This window comes from Chlorella variabilis, assembly GCF_000147415.1.
Source record: "Chlorella variabilis unplaced genomic scaffold CHLNCscaffold_5, whole genome shotgun sequence".
Taxonomy (NCBI): Eukaryota; Viridiplantae; Chlorophyta; class Trebouxiophyceae; order Chlorellales; family Chlorellaceae; genus Chlorella; species Chlorella variabilis.
Genome location: NW_005435083.1, coordinates 1,714,716 through 1,726,228, shown reverse-complemented (window position 1 = coordinate 1,726,228; position 11,513 = coordinate 1,714,716). Strand labels below are relative to the sequence as shown.

Below are 11,513 nucleotides of genomic sequence, written 5' to 3'. Positions count from 1 at the left end.
CGGGCTCCAGCGGCGCCACCTTGTTGGCCCGCTCCAGCTGCGCCACCACGTCGGCGGCACGCACGGCCAGCAGCCCGCTGCGGTTCAGCACCCAGCTCAGCGGCTCCACCAGCAGCAGGCGCAGCAGCACGCGCAGCGTGTCGCCCAGCACGCGGAAAAACACCACCAGCGCTCCCAGCGCGCTGGCCCCAGACCCGCCCGCGGCGACGTCCCCGGCCGTGGCGGCGGCCGCCGCTGGACCGGCGGCAGCGGTGGCGGCCGCGTCGCTGCCCACGCGCAGCGCCGTCAGCCATGGCGACTCCTGGGCCAGCCAGGCGGGCTGCTGCCGCTCCGCGGCTGGCTGCTCAGAGCTGCTGGCTGTGGAGGCAGCATCCGGCGCGGGCGCCGTGCCTGCGGCTGCGTCAGCGTTGCCGGGACCGTCCGCTGCGCTTGCCGGCAAGGATGAGCTGGTGCTGGCAGGGTTGCTGGCTGATGCGGCCGCAGCTGGCGTCCCTCCTTCGCCCTCGTCGCCTGCCGCTGCCACCTTGCTTGCTGCCGCACTGGTGCGCGTCGACAGCTGCTGCCACCGCAGCTGCCGCTGCTGGATCCGTGTGTGCTGCCACAGCACGCTGCTGCCGACACGGGCATGTGTGCAACGGCAGTGCTGCAGGGGTGCTGGGTTGCAGGGGCGCGACGTGCGTGCCGCCGCCGCTAAGCGCAGAGCGGCCATCCTCTAGTCACCCCCCCTCCTGCAGCAGGGAGCGGTGCGGCAGATGGTGCGGAGGGTGCCAGCTGGAGTGCTGTCCTCTGATCAGGGCTGGAACACAAGGCTGGGCGGGCTTCGGAGGAGTGTAGCCGCCTGGCTCCCCATGCGGCGCCTCTGCAAGCGGTATAAGCAATTCGGGCAGGGTAAAAAGCCATCCAATGAAAGGCCTCACCAGCCGGAGCCTCCACCAGCACAGAAGAGCCTCGACCCGCTTTGCTTGGCGGTGCTCTTGCAGCGTCCTGCTGGTGCCTTGCGACGATCGGTGGTTCGACGGCAGCTCCTCCTGGCCACCACAAGGGATGGTGAGAGCGCAGCAGGCACGCCTTGTGAATGTGTAAGTTTCTTCTCTTCCGCAGACTGCATTCCCGGGCTCAATCGACCTAAACAACACTCCATCCTGCAGCCCACACGTGTGCAACGTATCACCGGCACGCTTCTGCAGTGTTGGTTCGTTGCCACAGACCAGCTCCCCTCACCTCACCGCAGCACGGCTGCCGGGATGGCTGGCGCACGACAGGTGTAGGCGTTTGAAACTCAATCCACCATAGCAGCGGCCTCCTGCAGAGCAACTTGAAAACAGTCGCTGCGCGGGAGCGGTCGCCAAGCGATCTGCTGACACCACGATGAGCAGGAGCGGCAGCGGCAGCGCCCCGCCGCCGCTGGGCAACGTGCAGCAACCGGCGGGCAGCCTGCCGCCGCACCTGGACCGGCCAGAGGTGCGGGCGGCGCTGGAGGCGACGCGCGCCAAGTTTGCGATGCAGCAGCAGCAGCAGCAGCAGCAGAATGGCGGGCCCGGGGCGGCGATCCCGCTGCCCAGCGCCTACCAGCAGCAGCAGCAACAGGGCAGCATCCCGGCAGGCAGGGCAGCAGCGGGGGCGGGCGCCCGAGCATCGGCCACCGCACCGGCGCAGCAGGCAGGCGCCTACCGCACCAACCCGATGTTTGGCGAGGTGCGGGGACAGCTGTACGGTCACGGCCACAGTATGCCGCACCGTCCCAGTCACTTGCTCTTATTTGGTTCTCAAACAGCCGCTGGGCAAGCACTCACTCCACAACAGGCCCAATGCACTTTGCACGCCGCTCGGCCGCGACCCCTGCTGTGCCGCCCGCTGCCTGCCGCCCCCCCGCAGGCGGCGCTGCTGTCCCCCGACAAGAAGGTGGACCGCGAGTACACGCCCCGGCTGGCCGACGCCATCCGCACCCCCACCCTGGACTCCCTGGCGCCAGACGCCCGCCTGCCGCCCGTGGGCGACCTGTTTGCCGCCAGGCCTGCGCTGCCGGCGTACCTGGACCTGGAGGCGCTCGCCGCGCCGCAGCTGCCGGCCTGGGACTTCAGCCGCCCCTTCCTCACGGGCCGCTTCCTGTACGAGGCGGCGGCACAGGCCAGCGCGGGGGCAGGCGGCCGGGAGGGCGGCAAGCGGGACGGCAGGGACGGCGTACCGCAGGTGCTGGAGACTTACCCGCCGCACGTGCAGGAGTCGCTGCGTGAGTGCCGCGCCGCGCCGCCGCCCGCCTGGCTGGTGCTGCCCTGGTGCATCCGAGCTGCGGCTGCTGCATGGGCGGGCGGGAGCTGCCGTGCATTCGTCGCCGTGCGCCCATGCCCAGGGCTGCCCAACAACAAGCAGACACCAGAACCTTCTCCTCCTTCTTGCAACCTCCCTGCCTCTGCGCCGCCTGCAGTGGTGGATGACCTGCTGTCGGCCTTCATGGGCCTGTCTGGCAGCTACGTGCGCGCCAAGTTGCTGGAGGCGCCCGGCGGCACGCGCATCGGCTTTGAGGTGGTGCCCCAGGGCCAGCTGGAGCCGGCGCTGCAGGAGATGGCGGCGCGCATGCTGCCCATCTGGTGCGCGGGTGGGGGGGTGGAGGGGCGGGCCCGGTCACCTGCTGCCGGGTGGAGTGCCGCATGTTGGCAGCTGCATGGCATTGCGTGAGCCGGCTTCAGCTTGCGGTGGCCCCTCACTGCCCTGCCCTGCCCTGCCCTGCCCTGCCCTGCAGCGAGTACGCGGCGGTGGTGCAGCGGTTTGTGGAGACGCGGCGGGTGTACGAGTGGGGGCTGGTGTGCCACGCGCTGGCAGGCGCCATGCGGCACGTGCTGCAGGTCGGGACACGGGTGGCGGGGAGAATCGGCGCGGGCTGGCCGCCATTACGCATTGGGCCTGCAATGTGCTGGCATGAGGGTGGATGGGCGTGCTGCCGTGCCGGGCTCTATGCCTTTGGTAGGACGGTGGCGTTCTGCGCTGTGCTGTGCTAATGGCGGCTCCGTGTGTGCGCCCCCGCAGGACTGGGAACTAATGGTGGCACAGCTGGAGCACCAGCTGCGCAGCAGCAAGCTCACGCTGCAGGCGCTGTGGTACTATGTGCAGCCGCCCATGGCAGGTGCGCAGGCTGGGGCGCGGGCTGGACACATGGCCGCGGCGGAAGCTTTCAAGCCGAGGCGTGCTTGTTTGCGCGCCGCCTTGCTGGTGCCGGTGCCGGCTGTTTGGCCCAGCAGCACACGCCTGTGCCACCACTGCAGCGCTGAAGCTGGTGGCCAGCCTGGCGGCCGAGGCGTCGGCGGGGCAGCTGCGCGGCGCGCCGCTGCTCGACCTGCTGCACGCGCGCTGCGCCGCGGCCATGGGCGACGCGGCGGCGCACCGCCTGGCGCACCGCCTGCTGCGGGCGGCGGCGGAGCCCTACTTCTCGATGCTGGAGCGGTGGCTGTGCGAGGGCGCGGTGGACGACCCCTATGCAGAATTCATGGTGCAGGCGGATGCGGTGAGGCTGCGGGGCTGGTGGGGCTGGTGGTGGTGGGGCTGGTGCTGGTGCTGCTGGTGCCGGAGGCAGAGGGGTGACAGCCAGCCAACCTGACATGCGGGTGCGCGCACGGCACGCTGTCGCTGGCGCGAGCTAGCGAGCATCGCCCGCCGCCTCCGCTGCGCCTGTGCTGCCCTGCAGAGCATCAAGCGCGAGTCTCTGAATGCCGACAACCAGTCTGCCTTCTGGCACGACCGCTACACTCTGCGCACCGCATGCCACGCCAGGACGGGGCAGCCCCTGGAGCAGGCGCCGCCGCCGCCGCCGCCCAGCCAGCAGCAGCAGCAGCTGGCGGCGGCGGCGGGGGCGGCGGGGACGCCAGGGGCGGCGGCCGCCGCGGCAGCGGCCACGGCGGCCGCGGCCTTGCAGCAGCAGCGGCAGCCGCTGCACGATGTGCCCGCTTTCCTGCGGCGCCAGAAGGGCGTCATCCTCAACACCGGCAAGTATCTCAACGTGATGCGCGAGTGCGGCACCAAGCCGCCCCGCACGCTGCCGCTGGGCACGCACCTGGGTGAGCGCCGCGGGCGCCGCGCTGCTGGGCACTTGGCGCGCAGCCGCGTGCCACAGGCAGCCGCTGCTTGCGCGAGGCGATCCGTTGTCGGGGCGCTGCGCACCAGGCAGCAGGCTCCCTTGCATGCCTCTCTCCCTGCTCTGTCTTGAGACCCTCTGAACGCAGTCAGCCCTGATCCCCCGGGGAGGCACACAGCCCCCTCACTCACCCTCGCCCCCCTTCCCTTCCTCCTTCCCCGTCCCTTCCACCTCCCGGCCCTGCAGAGTACGACGAGGGTGGAAAGTACGCGCTGCGCATCGACGACGCCCACCGCGCCGCCTCCTCCGCCGCCATGGAGCTGCTGCGGCGGCGCGAGAACCTGGCGGGCGGCCTGGCGGCGCTCAAGCGCTACTTCCTCACCGCGCAGGTGCGGGGCAGGGGCGCGGCTGGGCAGCCACGCGTGGCGCTCGCGCTCAGGAGCGTGTGTGGCGTGCATACACGGCCTTGCAGCCTCGCTCCCAGCACGGGCTGCTGCCCCTACACGCCACCTGCACCTACACACCCGCCCAAAACCGCAGGGTGACATGCTGCTGCACTTCATGGATGCTGCGGAGCCCGAGCTGCGCAGCCACGTGGGCGCCGTGCCGCTGCTGCAGCTGCAGTCGCTGCTGGACAGCGCGGTGCGGGGCAGCAGCGCGGCCGGCGACCCCGACGCCACCAGGCTGGCGGCCGCCTTTGACCACCGCTCCATCCTCAACATGCTCATCGCCAACCAGCAGGCGCTGGCGGCGGTGCCGGGCGGCGAGGGCGCGGGCAGGCTGAGCGTGGGCAAGCTGAGGGCCACCACGCCCGCCCCCATGACCGCCAGCGAGCGCAACAACATCGGCAAGAAGCGGTCGGCGCGGGAGAGCTTCATGCTGTCGTATGAGGTGGGTGGGTGGGTGGGCGGGTGGAGGGAGGGAGGCAGGGCGGGCGGGCAGGCAGGCAGGCAGGCAGGCAGGCAGGCAGCTCTCTGCCTGCCGGGAGGGAGGCAGCAGCGCGGCACGCCCCTCCTGCAGAGTCCACCACCTACCCGCTTCTCCTGCGGCCGCTGCCCTGCCGAGCCTCGCCGCCGCACACCGTCACTTACCCCCGCATGCCCGCCTCGCGCACGGACGCGCTTGCCTGCGCCGCAGGTGCCGTGGCCGCTGAGCATCGCGGCCCCAGAGGCGGCGCTGGCGCAGTACCAGATGGCCTTCCGCCACATCTTTGAGCTCAAGTGGGTGGAGCGGGAGCTGACGCGCGTGGCGGCGCTGTTCCAGCGCACGGCGGGGCTGGCCAACCGCCGCGCGCGCATGCGGCGGGCCTCGCTGGGCGGCGGCCCCGCGCGCGACGACCTGCTGGCGGCGGCGCTGGCGCAGTCGTGCAGCACGTGCCAGCTGATGACCCACTTCTTCCGCCAGTACCTCATGTACGTTACCTTTGAGGTGATGGAGCCGCTGTGGGGCGCCTTTGAGGCCAAGCTGCAGACCGCCAGCAGCCTGGACGAGGTGGGCGGGTGGCGGCGGGGTGCCGGCCGTGGGGCGGTGGTGGTGGCAGGGAAGGGATGGGAGGCAGGTAGGGAGGTGGGGGCGTAGCACGGGCAGAGGCGACGAGTGGCGGGCTGGGTGGCGGTGCATGCTTGGCCTGCCTGGGCGGACGACTGGGCCCCGCCTATTCCCAGCCCATTCCTCGCCTGCCCCGCCCACCTGCCGCCTGCGCTGCCCCCGGCGCCCTTCCTTCCTTCAGATTGTGGAGCAGCACAAGGCCTTCCTGCGGCAGCTGATGAAGGGGTGCCTGCTGTCGCGCAAGGTGGCTGTGCTGCGCACGCTGCTCAGCCTCAAGGACCTGGCCATGCGCTTTGTCAAGGTGTCTGACGACGCCGCCAGCGTGCCCTGGGATGCGCTGGACGAGGAGGTGGAGCAGAAGTGCATGGGCTCAGGTGTGTGTGTGTGTGTGAGAGAGAGTGAGAGAGAGAAGAGCGTGTTGGGGCGCGCCTGTGCCGTGCGGGGGCGGTTTGGATGGTCGGCGGGACTGGGCATTGAAGGGGAGGCGCGGAGCTGTCGCTGGGGGGCATGAGCCGCTTGTCGGGCTGGTGCTGAGGGTGTGCCGTACCTGTGGCGTGCTGCTCCTCCTGCAGGACGCAAGGCGGAGGAGGGGCGGCGGGAGCAGCGGCTGCTCAAGGCCTCGCTGGCGCGCGCCCAGCTGGAGCGCCAGCTGTCGCGCCCCGAGGTGGCGCCCAGCGTCAGGTGGGGAGGCGGCAGGCAGGCCTGAGGGGGCTGCTGCGCAGCGCCGGGCAGCGCCGCTTTGCCCTGCCCGCGTTCCTTGCACCTGCCTGGCCGTCGCGGTGCGGCTCTCCCAGCCCTGCCCTGCCCCGTGCGCCGTGCTTGCGCTGCAGGGAGCTGCGCACCCGGTTCCTGAGCAAGGCGGGCGAGTTCATGGCGACCCTGGCGGACGCGCACCGCACCGCGCACAACGAGCGCAGCGATACGCGTGAGGAGCTGGAGAGCCTGCTCAACCTGATGGCCCGCCTCGACTTCAACGGCTTCTTCTCGGCGCACGTGGCGGCGGCGGCCCGGGACGCGGCGGTCGGCGGCCTGCCGGCGGCGGCGGGCGAGCGCATGACGGTGCGCTTTGCCGGCGGGCAGTAGCCGTGTTGGGTTGTGTGCCTCGCCCCAGGGCTGCCGGCTGGGTGTGGTGCCGGCAGCCGTCCGCGCCGCCGCCCGGTGGTTGTGACCCACTGGAACTGCTTTGCTTTTCTGCCTGGTTTGACGCATTGTTTCTGACGGATTGTGTCAGCTGGGCTGGAGGCTGTAACCCTCCTGTCCCAGTAAGGACAGCAGCAAGCTGAGAGGCGGGAAATCCCATGGCGGGGGGGCACAAGCGGCGCCGGGGCCTGTGCTCTCAGCAGAGCTGCCTCCTGTCCTAGGGCTGCCACCGCCGGGTTATTTAGGCAGGATCCAAGTTTAATAGGCCGATGATCCTGCCACATGAGTGAGGGGTCAGGTCGGCCAGGTGCTGCAGCTGCGCAGCCCCAGCGGCCGCATGGCCAATTTTTTTTCGTGGCGCGTTCTGCTTCCATGCCGGATCTCCCGTAAATGCGGGCCCTGCTGCCCGTGTGGGCGCTCCTGCTTCCTCTCCTGCTGCCGCCAGTGGATGTAGTGGCCCAGGACACTACGCTCGGCCCGCTCCTCGAGTCGCAGGTTGGTTGGCGCAGATGCGGGCTGGGCGTCGCCCTCGGCACCCCGCACGCCTGGTGCCGGCCAGCGGCGGCGGCGGCGGTGCCAGCGGTGGCGGACGCGCCTTGGCTGTGTGCCTGAACGCAGTTTGTCGCTCTTTCTCTTCGGCGTTCACAGGTGTACTACACGCAAGGCAAGGGCGACAACAGCACGGACAACACAGTCATATCGCCGCAGGTGGTGCTGGCGGGCATTGAGCTGAGCGTCGCCGAGGCGGCGCAGACTGTCGACGCATGTGCCGAGCTGTGCCGGGGAGAAGACCCATGCACCTGGTTTGTCTGGTGCCCAGCACAGGTGAGAGACAGTGCCGAGCCTGGCGCATCTCCCTGCTGCTGCTGCTGCTGAAGGCTCAGCTGGTGAGCCACGCCCTCGCCTGCGGCCCAGCCAGCAAGCCCGCCGCCCAGGTGGCTGCTGCCCGCCTGTGGCGCATGTGCAGGGCGGCTGCGATGCCGGCGGCGTGCAGCTGGAGTTCCAGGACTGCCAGCTGCTGGCGCCCAATGGCACAGCCGTGCCGCAAGTGCTAGCCCAGGGCCTGCAGGTGGCTGCCACCTCGGGTAGGTGGCGCTGGCGCTCGCAACGGTGGCACGCCCTCCCGACGAATCGTGCGCCGATTATTTAGGTTTGGGGTGCACAAGCGCCCGTGCGCCCCTGCCTACCACCTGGCCGTGCCTGCCTGCAGGCTTCCCCTGGCGCACTGAGGCCCGCCAGTTCCCGGGCTTCACGACGGTACCGGCGCAGGGGTTTGAGGGCATGGGGGACCAAACCTGCCCTGGCTCGGTGCTGCCAGGCAAATGTGCTTTCAGGTGAGGCTAGTGGGCTGGCCCGCTGCCTGCTGTGTCACCAGCTCAAGCAGGCTGCTGGGCGGGCAGGGAGTCAGCAGGCAGCACAGGCACGCAGCTGCGTACCGGCCAGCTGCCCGCGGCGCAAGCTGCGGCTGAACGACGGCGCGCCTGCCGCTGGCGCCGCTGCCGCAGGACTGCGGTGGAGGCCGCCATGTTTTGCATGACGGCCGCCAGCCAGTGCCGCACGATTGTGGTGTACCCAAACGGTGAGTTTGTGGGTATGCAAACTGGGAGTGTCGACGCTGTTGATCAGGCCCTCCCAGCACCGTTGCGGGGCCTGCCAGAAGGCCTGTGCAGCCTCTTGCCGCTCGTGCCGCTCCCGGCCTGCCTGCTCTGCTGCCTTGCCATGCGGCAACCGCTGGCCGCCGTGGGCTGCGTGGCGCCGCAGGCACCGACGGCGCGTCAGACCTGGTTGCCGTCCTCAAGGCAGTGAACCTGCCGCCATCCACCACCACCGCGTCGCCCCTCATGTACTCCATCACTCGCCTGGACAACCTGCCCATTGTGAGAGCGGCCCACGGCTGCTGGCCTGGCTGCCATGGCCTGGCTGCATGCCCCAGGCAGCCCGCACCCGCCTCTGCCGCTCGGGTCGGCCCCCTGGGAACCGGCCGCTGCTGCCGCTGCCGTGGGCCCCTGCAGCCGCTGCCGTGGGCCCGTGGACACCCAGCCTGCTGCGCCCTTTCAAGGCGTGAATTGTCCTGCTCCCCCTTCTCTTCATCCAGACTGCGCAGTACCTGTACAACAGCGACGGTACCACCATCCTGCCCACCCCCGAGGAGGCAGCCGCCAACAGCTCCTGGCAGGGCTGCTTCATCGGGCGCAACGCCGCCGTGGACGGCATCGTGGTGCGCGGCGCGGTGGCGGGGCGGGCCGCCGGTGCCGCTGCCTGCGGCCTGGGCGGGCTCCTGCGGCTGTGCTGGCGATGGCCCTGCCCTGCTGCTTCCTGGTGTTGCTTGGCGAGCAGGGTCCCGGCCGACTCCCTGCCCCACGCCTGCTCCCCGCTCCTCTCGCCGCAGGTGTCCACCATCGCCCAGCCGTCTGCGGAGGCATGCTGCCGCGCGTGCCGGGGCTGGGGGCTGGGCAGCGCCAGCGTCGTCACCGTGAACGCCACCTCCACGCCCGACTCCTGCAACTGCTGGAACTACTGCGAGCAGCCCGGGGGCTGCCGGTACCAGGCGTCCGGCGGGATGGTACTGCAGTTGGAGCAGTATCAGTGCCAGCTGCGCTTCCAGACCCTCATCCAGCCCACCCTGGCCTACCCCGCGGCCCTCATCGCCAAGGGGCCCGCCGTGCCCTTCAGTGCGGGTGGCCCAATCGTCACTTCGGGCCCCCAGCTCCCAGGCTACACCCTGCTGCCGGGCAAGGGCCTCTTCTCCTTTGGCCGCTTCAACTGCTCGCAGTCGCTCAGGTGAGGCGGGACGGGGTAGGAAAGCGCAGGAGAGCAAGGAGGGCGGCTGGCAGGCAGGCAGCCCCGCGCCGGCAGGCAGCCGCCGCGCCTGCCGCGCCTCTCGGCGGCTCGCTCGCTGACGAGGCGCTGGGCCCTCCGGCACCCCCTCCCCACCCCATGCTCAGACCGGAGATTCAGGAGTGCGTGCTGCCGGGCTCCCCCCAGCAGCTGGCCGACATCTGTGATCAGGAATGGGAGTGTGAGGCCTTCATCCTGAAGCAACGTTGCGGGGCCATGCGCGGCGCGGCGCTGGCGCCGCTGGCGCTGGCTGGCTGGCCCGCTTGATGGCCGACCCCCATGTGTCCATCCTCCTCGGTCCTTGAAATGGCTGAACGCATGCGCGGCTGCTGCCTGCTGCGCCGGCCTGCAGAGGGGGTGAGCGGGCTGGGCAGCAGCCTGGGCATCTTCAAGCACGACGCCAACGCCAGCGCCATCCTGTGGAACCCCACCGGCCTGCTGTACCTGCGGGACGAGCAGCCGGCGGTACCGCCGTCGCCGTCGCCGTCGCCGCCAGCACCAGACTCAGCAGCAGCAGCATCGTCCCTGTCTGCCGGCGCGATAGCGGGCATCGCGGTCGGCTCTGCGGCCGCGGCGGCGGCGCTGGTCGGCGCCGCCGTCTGGTTAGCGCGGCGCCGCCGCCAGCGGCGCCTGCACCAGCAGGGCGCCAAGCTGAATGGCAGCGGCGGCAGCAGCAGCGAGCGTGTGGCCGACGAGGAGGCGGCGCCAGCGTCCGGCGCCGCGCCGGCAGCGGCAGCGGCGGCGCCCGACGCCGGCCCGCCGCCGTCGGCCTTTGCGGCCGCGGCGTTTGACACGGGCGGCGGCAGCAGCAGCCCCGCGCCGCAGAGCCTGACCTCGCAGCCGTCTGTGGGGGTGGGGGAGCTGCCGCACCTGCCCTCCATGTCCTCCACCGTACTGGGGGCGGGCATGCCGCATGCGCCGTCCCTGGCCCTGCCGGAGCTGCAGCAGCTGATCCAGGCGCAGGATGCGGCGGTGACGTCATCCAGCGGCGACAGCGGCGGCGCCGCCTCGCCCTCGGACGCGCAGCAGCAGCTGCTGGCTGCCGCGCAGCTTCCGCAGGGCCTGCGCGACTTCCTGGTGGACCCGGACAGCTTCCACTACTGCCGCCTGCCAAACGGCAAGCTTCATGAGCTGGGGTCGGGGGCCAGGTGGGTCAGCACGCGCCCGGTGGACTGAGTTTTGGCGAGCATGGGGTTGAGGGGCGACACAGTGCACGTGCAGCCTGACGGCAGGCGGGCTGGCTGGCTCAAGCCGATTGCATGACTCGCTGTGCCCTCGCCGCCTGCCCCGCCACCGCCGCTATGCGCAGCGGCAAGGTGTACAAGGCGGTGCTGCATGGCGAGTTTGTGGCGGCCAAGGAGATCGAGATTGGCACCAACCCAGACCTGCAGCAGACGTTTGTGCGGGTGCGCGGCTGGCAGGCGGGAGGGCGGGCAAGCGGCAGCGGCTGGACACGTGGGGCAATGGCGTCAGCCGGGCGTCCAAGCTGGCTGGCTCTGGTCGGCCGCGGGGCTTGCCGGCTTGCCCCGAGGTGGCCAGCCTGCTGGCTCGGCTGCGGGGAGGCCTCCCCACCCTGGCCCCTCTCCTTCTCCTCCTGCCGCAGGAGGCCGTGCGCCTGCACCAGCTGCGGCACGCCACTGTGGTCGGGTTTGTGGGCGTGGCGCTGGTGGGCACCAAGGGCGTGCTGCTGCAGGAGCTTTGTGAGGGCAGGTGAGGGGGCTGCCTGCCGCTGCCGCTGCTGCTGCTGAGGCCCCACACGCAGTGCCTGCAGCGGGGGCGGCCGCTGGGCCGCTGAGCCTGTGCGTGAGGCCTGCCTGGCTGAGCCTCAGCACTCTCCTTTTGTGTGTTTCCTGCCGTGTGCAGGGACCTCTACGGCGCCCTGTCCCTGCTGGCCGCCGGCAGCCGGCAGCGCCTGTTTGGG

At 71.1% G+C, this 11,513-nt stretch overlaps 2 protein-coding genes across 2 annotated transcripts; both read left to right on the top strand.

Moving 5' to 3' along the window:
• Positions 1-1,728: 1,728 nt before the first annotated feature.
• Positions 1,729-6,125, top strand: CHLNCDRAFT_21002 (hypothetical protein; the record flags this gene model as incomplete). The annotated part of the gene is made up of 11 exons (XM_005849849.1): positions 1,729-2,230; positions 2,426-2,588; positions 2,741-2,843; positions 3,025-3,121; positions 3,261-3,484; positions 3,827-4,049; positions 4,313-4,455; positions 4,607-4,819; positions 4,901-4,957; positions 5,204-5,557; positions 5,796-6,125. The coding sequence occupies 11 exons, from the start codon at positions 1,729-1,731 to the stop codon at positions 6,123-6,125; spliced, it is 2,409 nt and encodes an 802-aa protein (XP_005849911.1).
• Positions 6,126-7,036: 911 nt separating this feature from the next.
• On the top strand, positions 7,037-11,306 carry CHLNCDRAFT_143195 (hypothetical protein; the record flags this gene model as incomplete). Its single annotated transcript, XM_005849848.1, has 13 exons — positions 7,037-7,052; positions 7,200-7,249; positions 7,403-7,579; positions 7,722-7,839; positions 7,965-8,088; positions 8,260-8,333; positions 8,516-8,631; positions 8,850-8,972; positions 9,144-9,535; positions 9,700-9,797; positions 9,945-10,740; positions 10,902-10,998; positions 11,196-11,306. 13 exons carry the CDS (start codon positions 7,037-7,039, stop codon positions 11,304-11,306), a joined length of 2,292 nt encoding a protein of 763 aa, XP_005849910.1.
• Between the last annotated feature and the right edge of the window lie 207 nt (positions 11,307-11,513).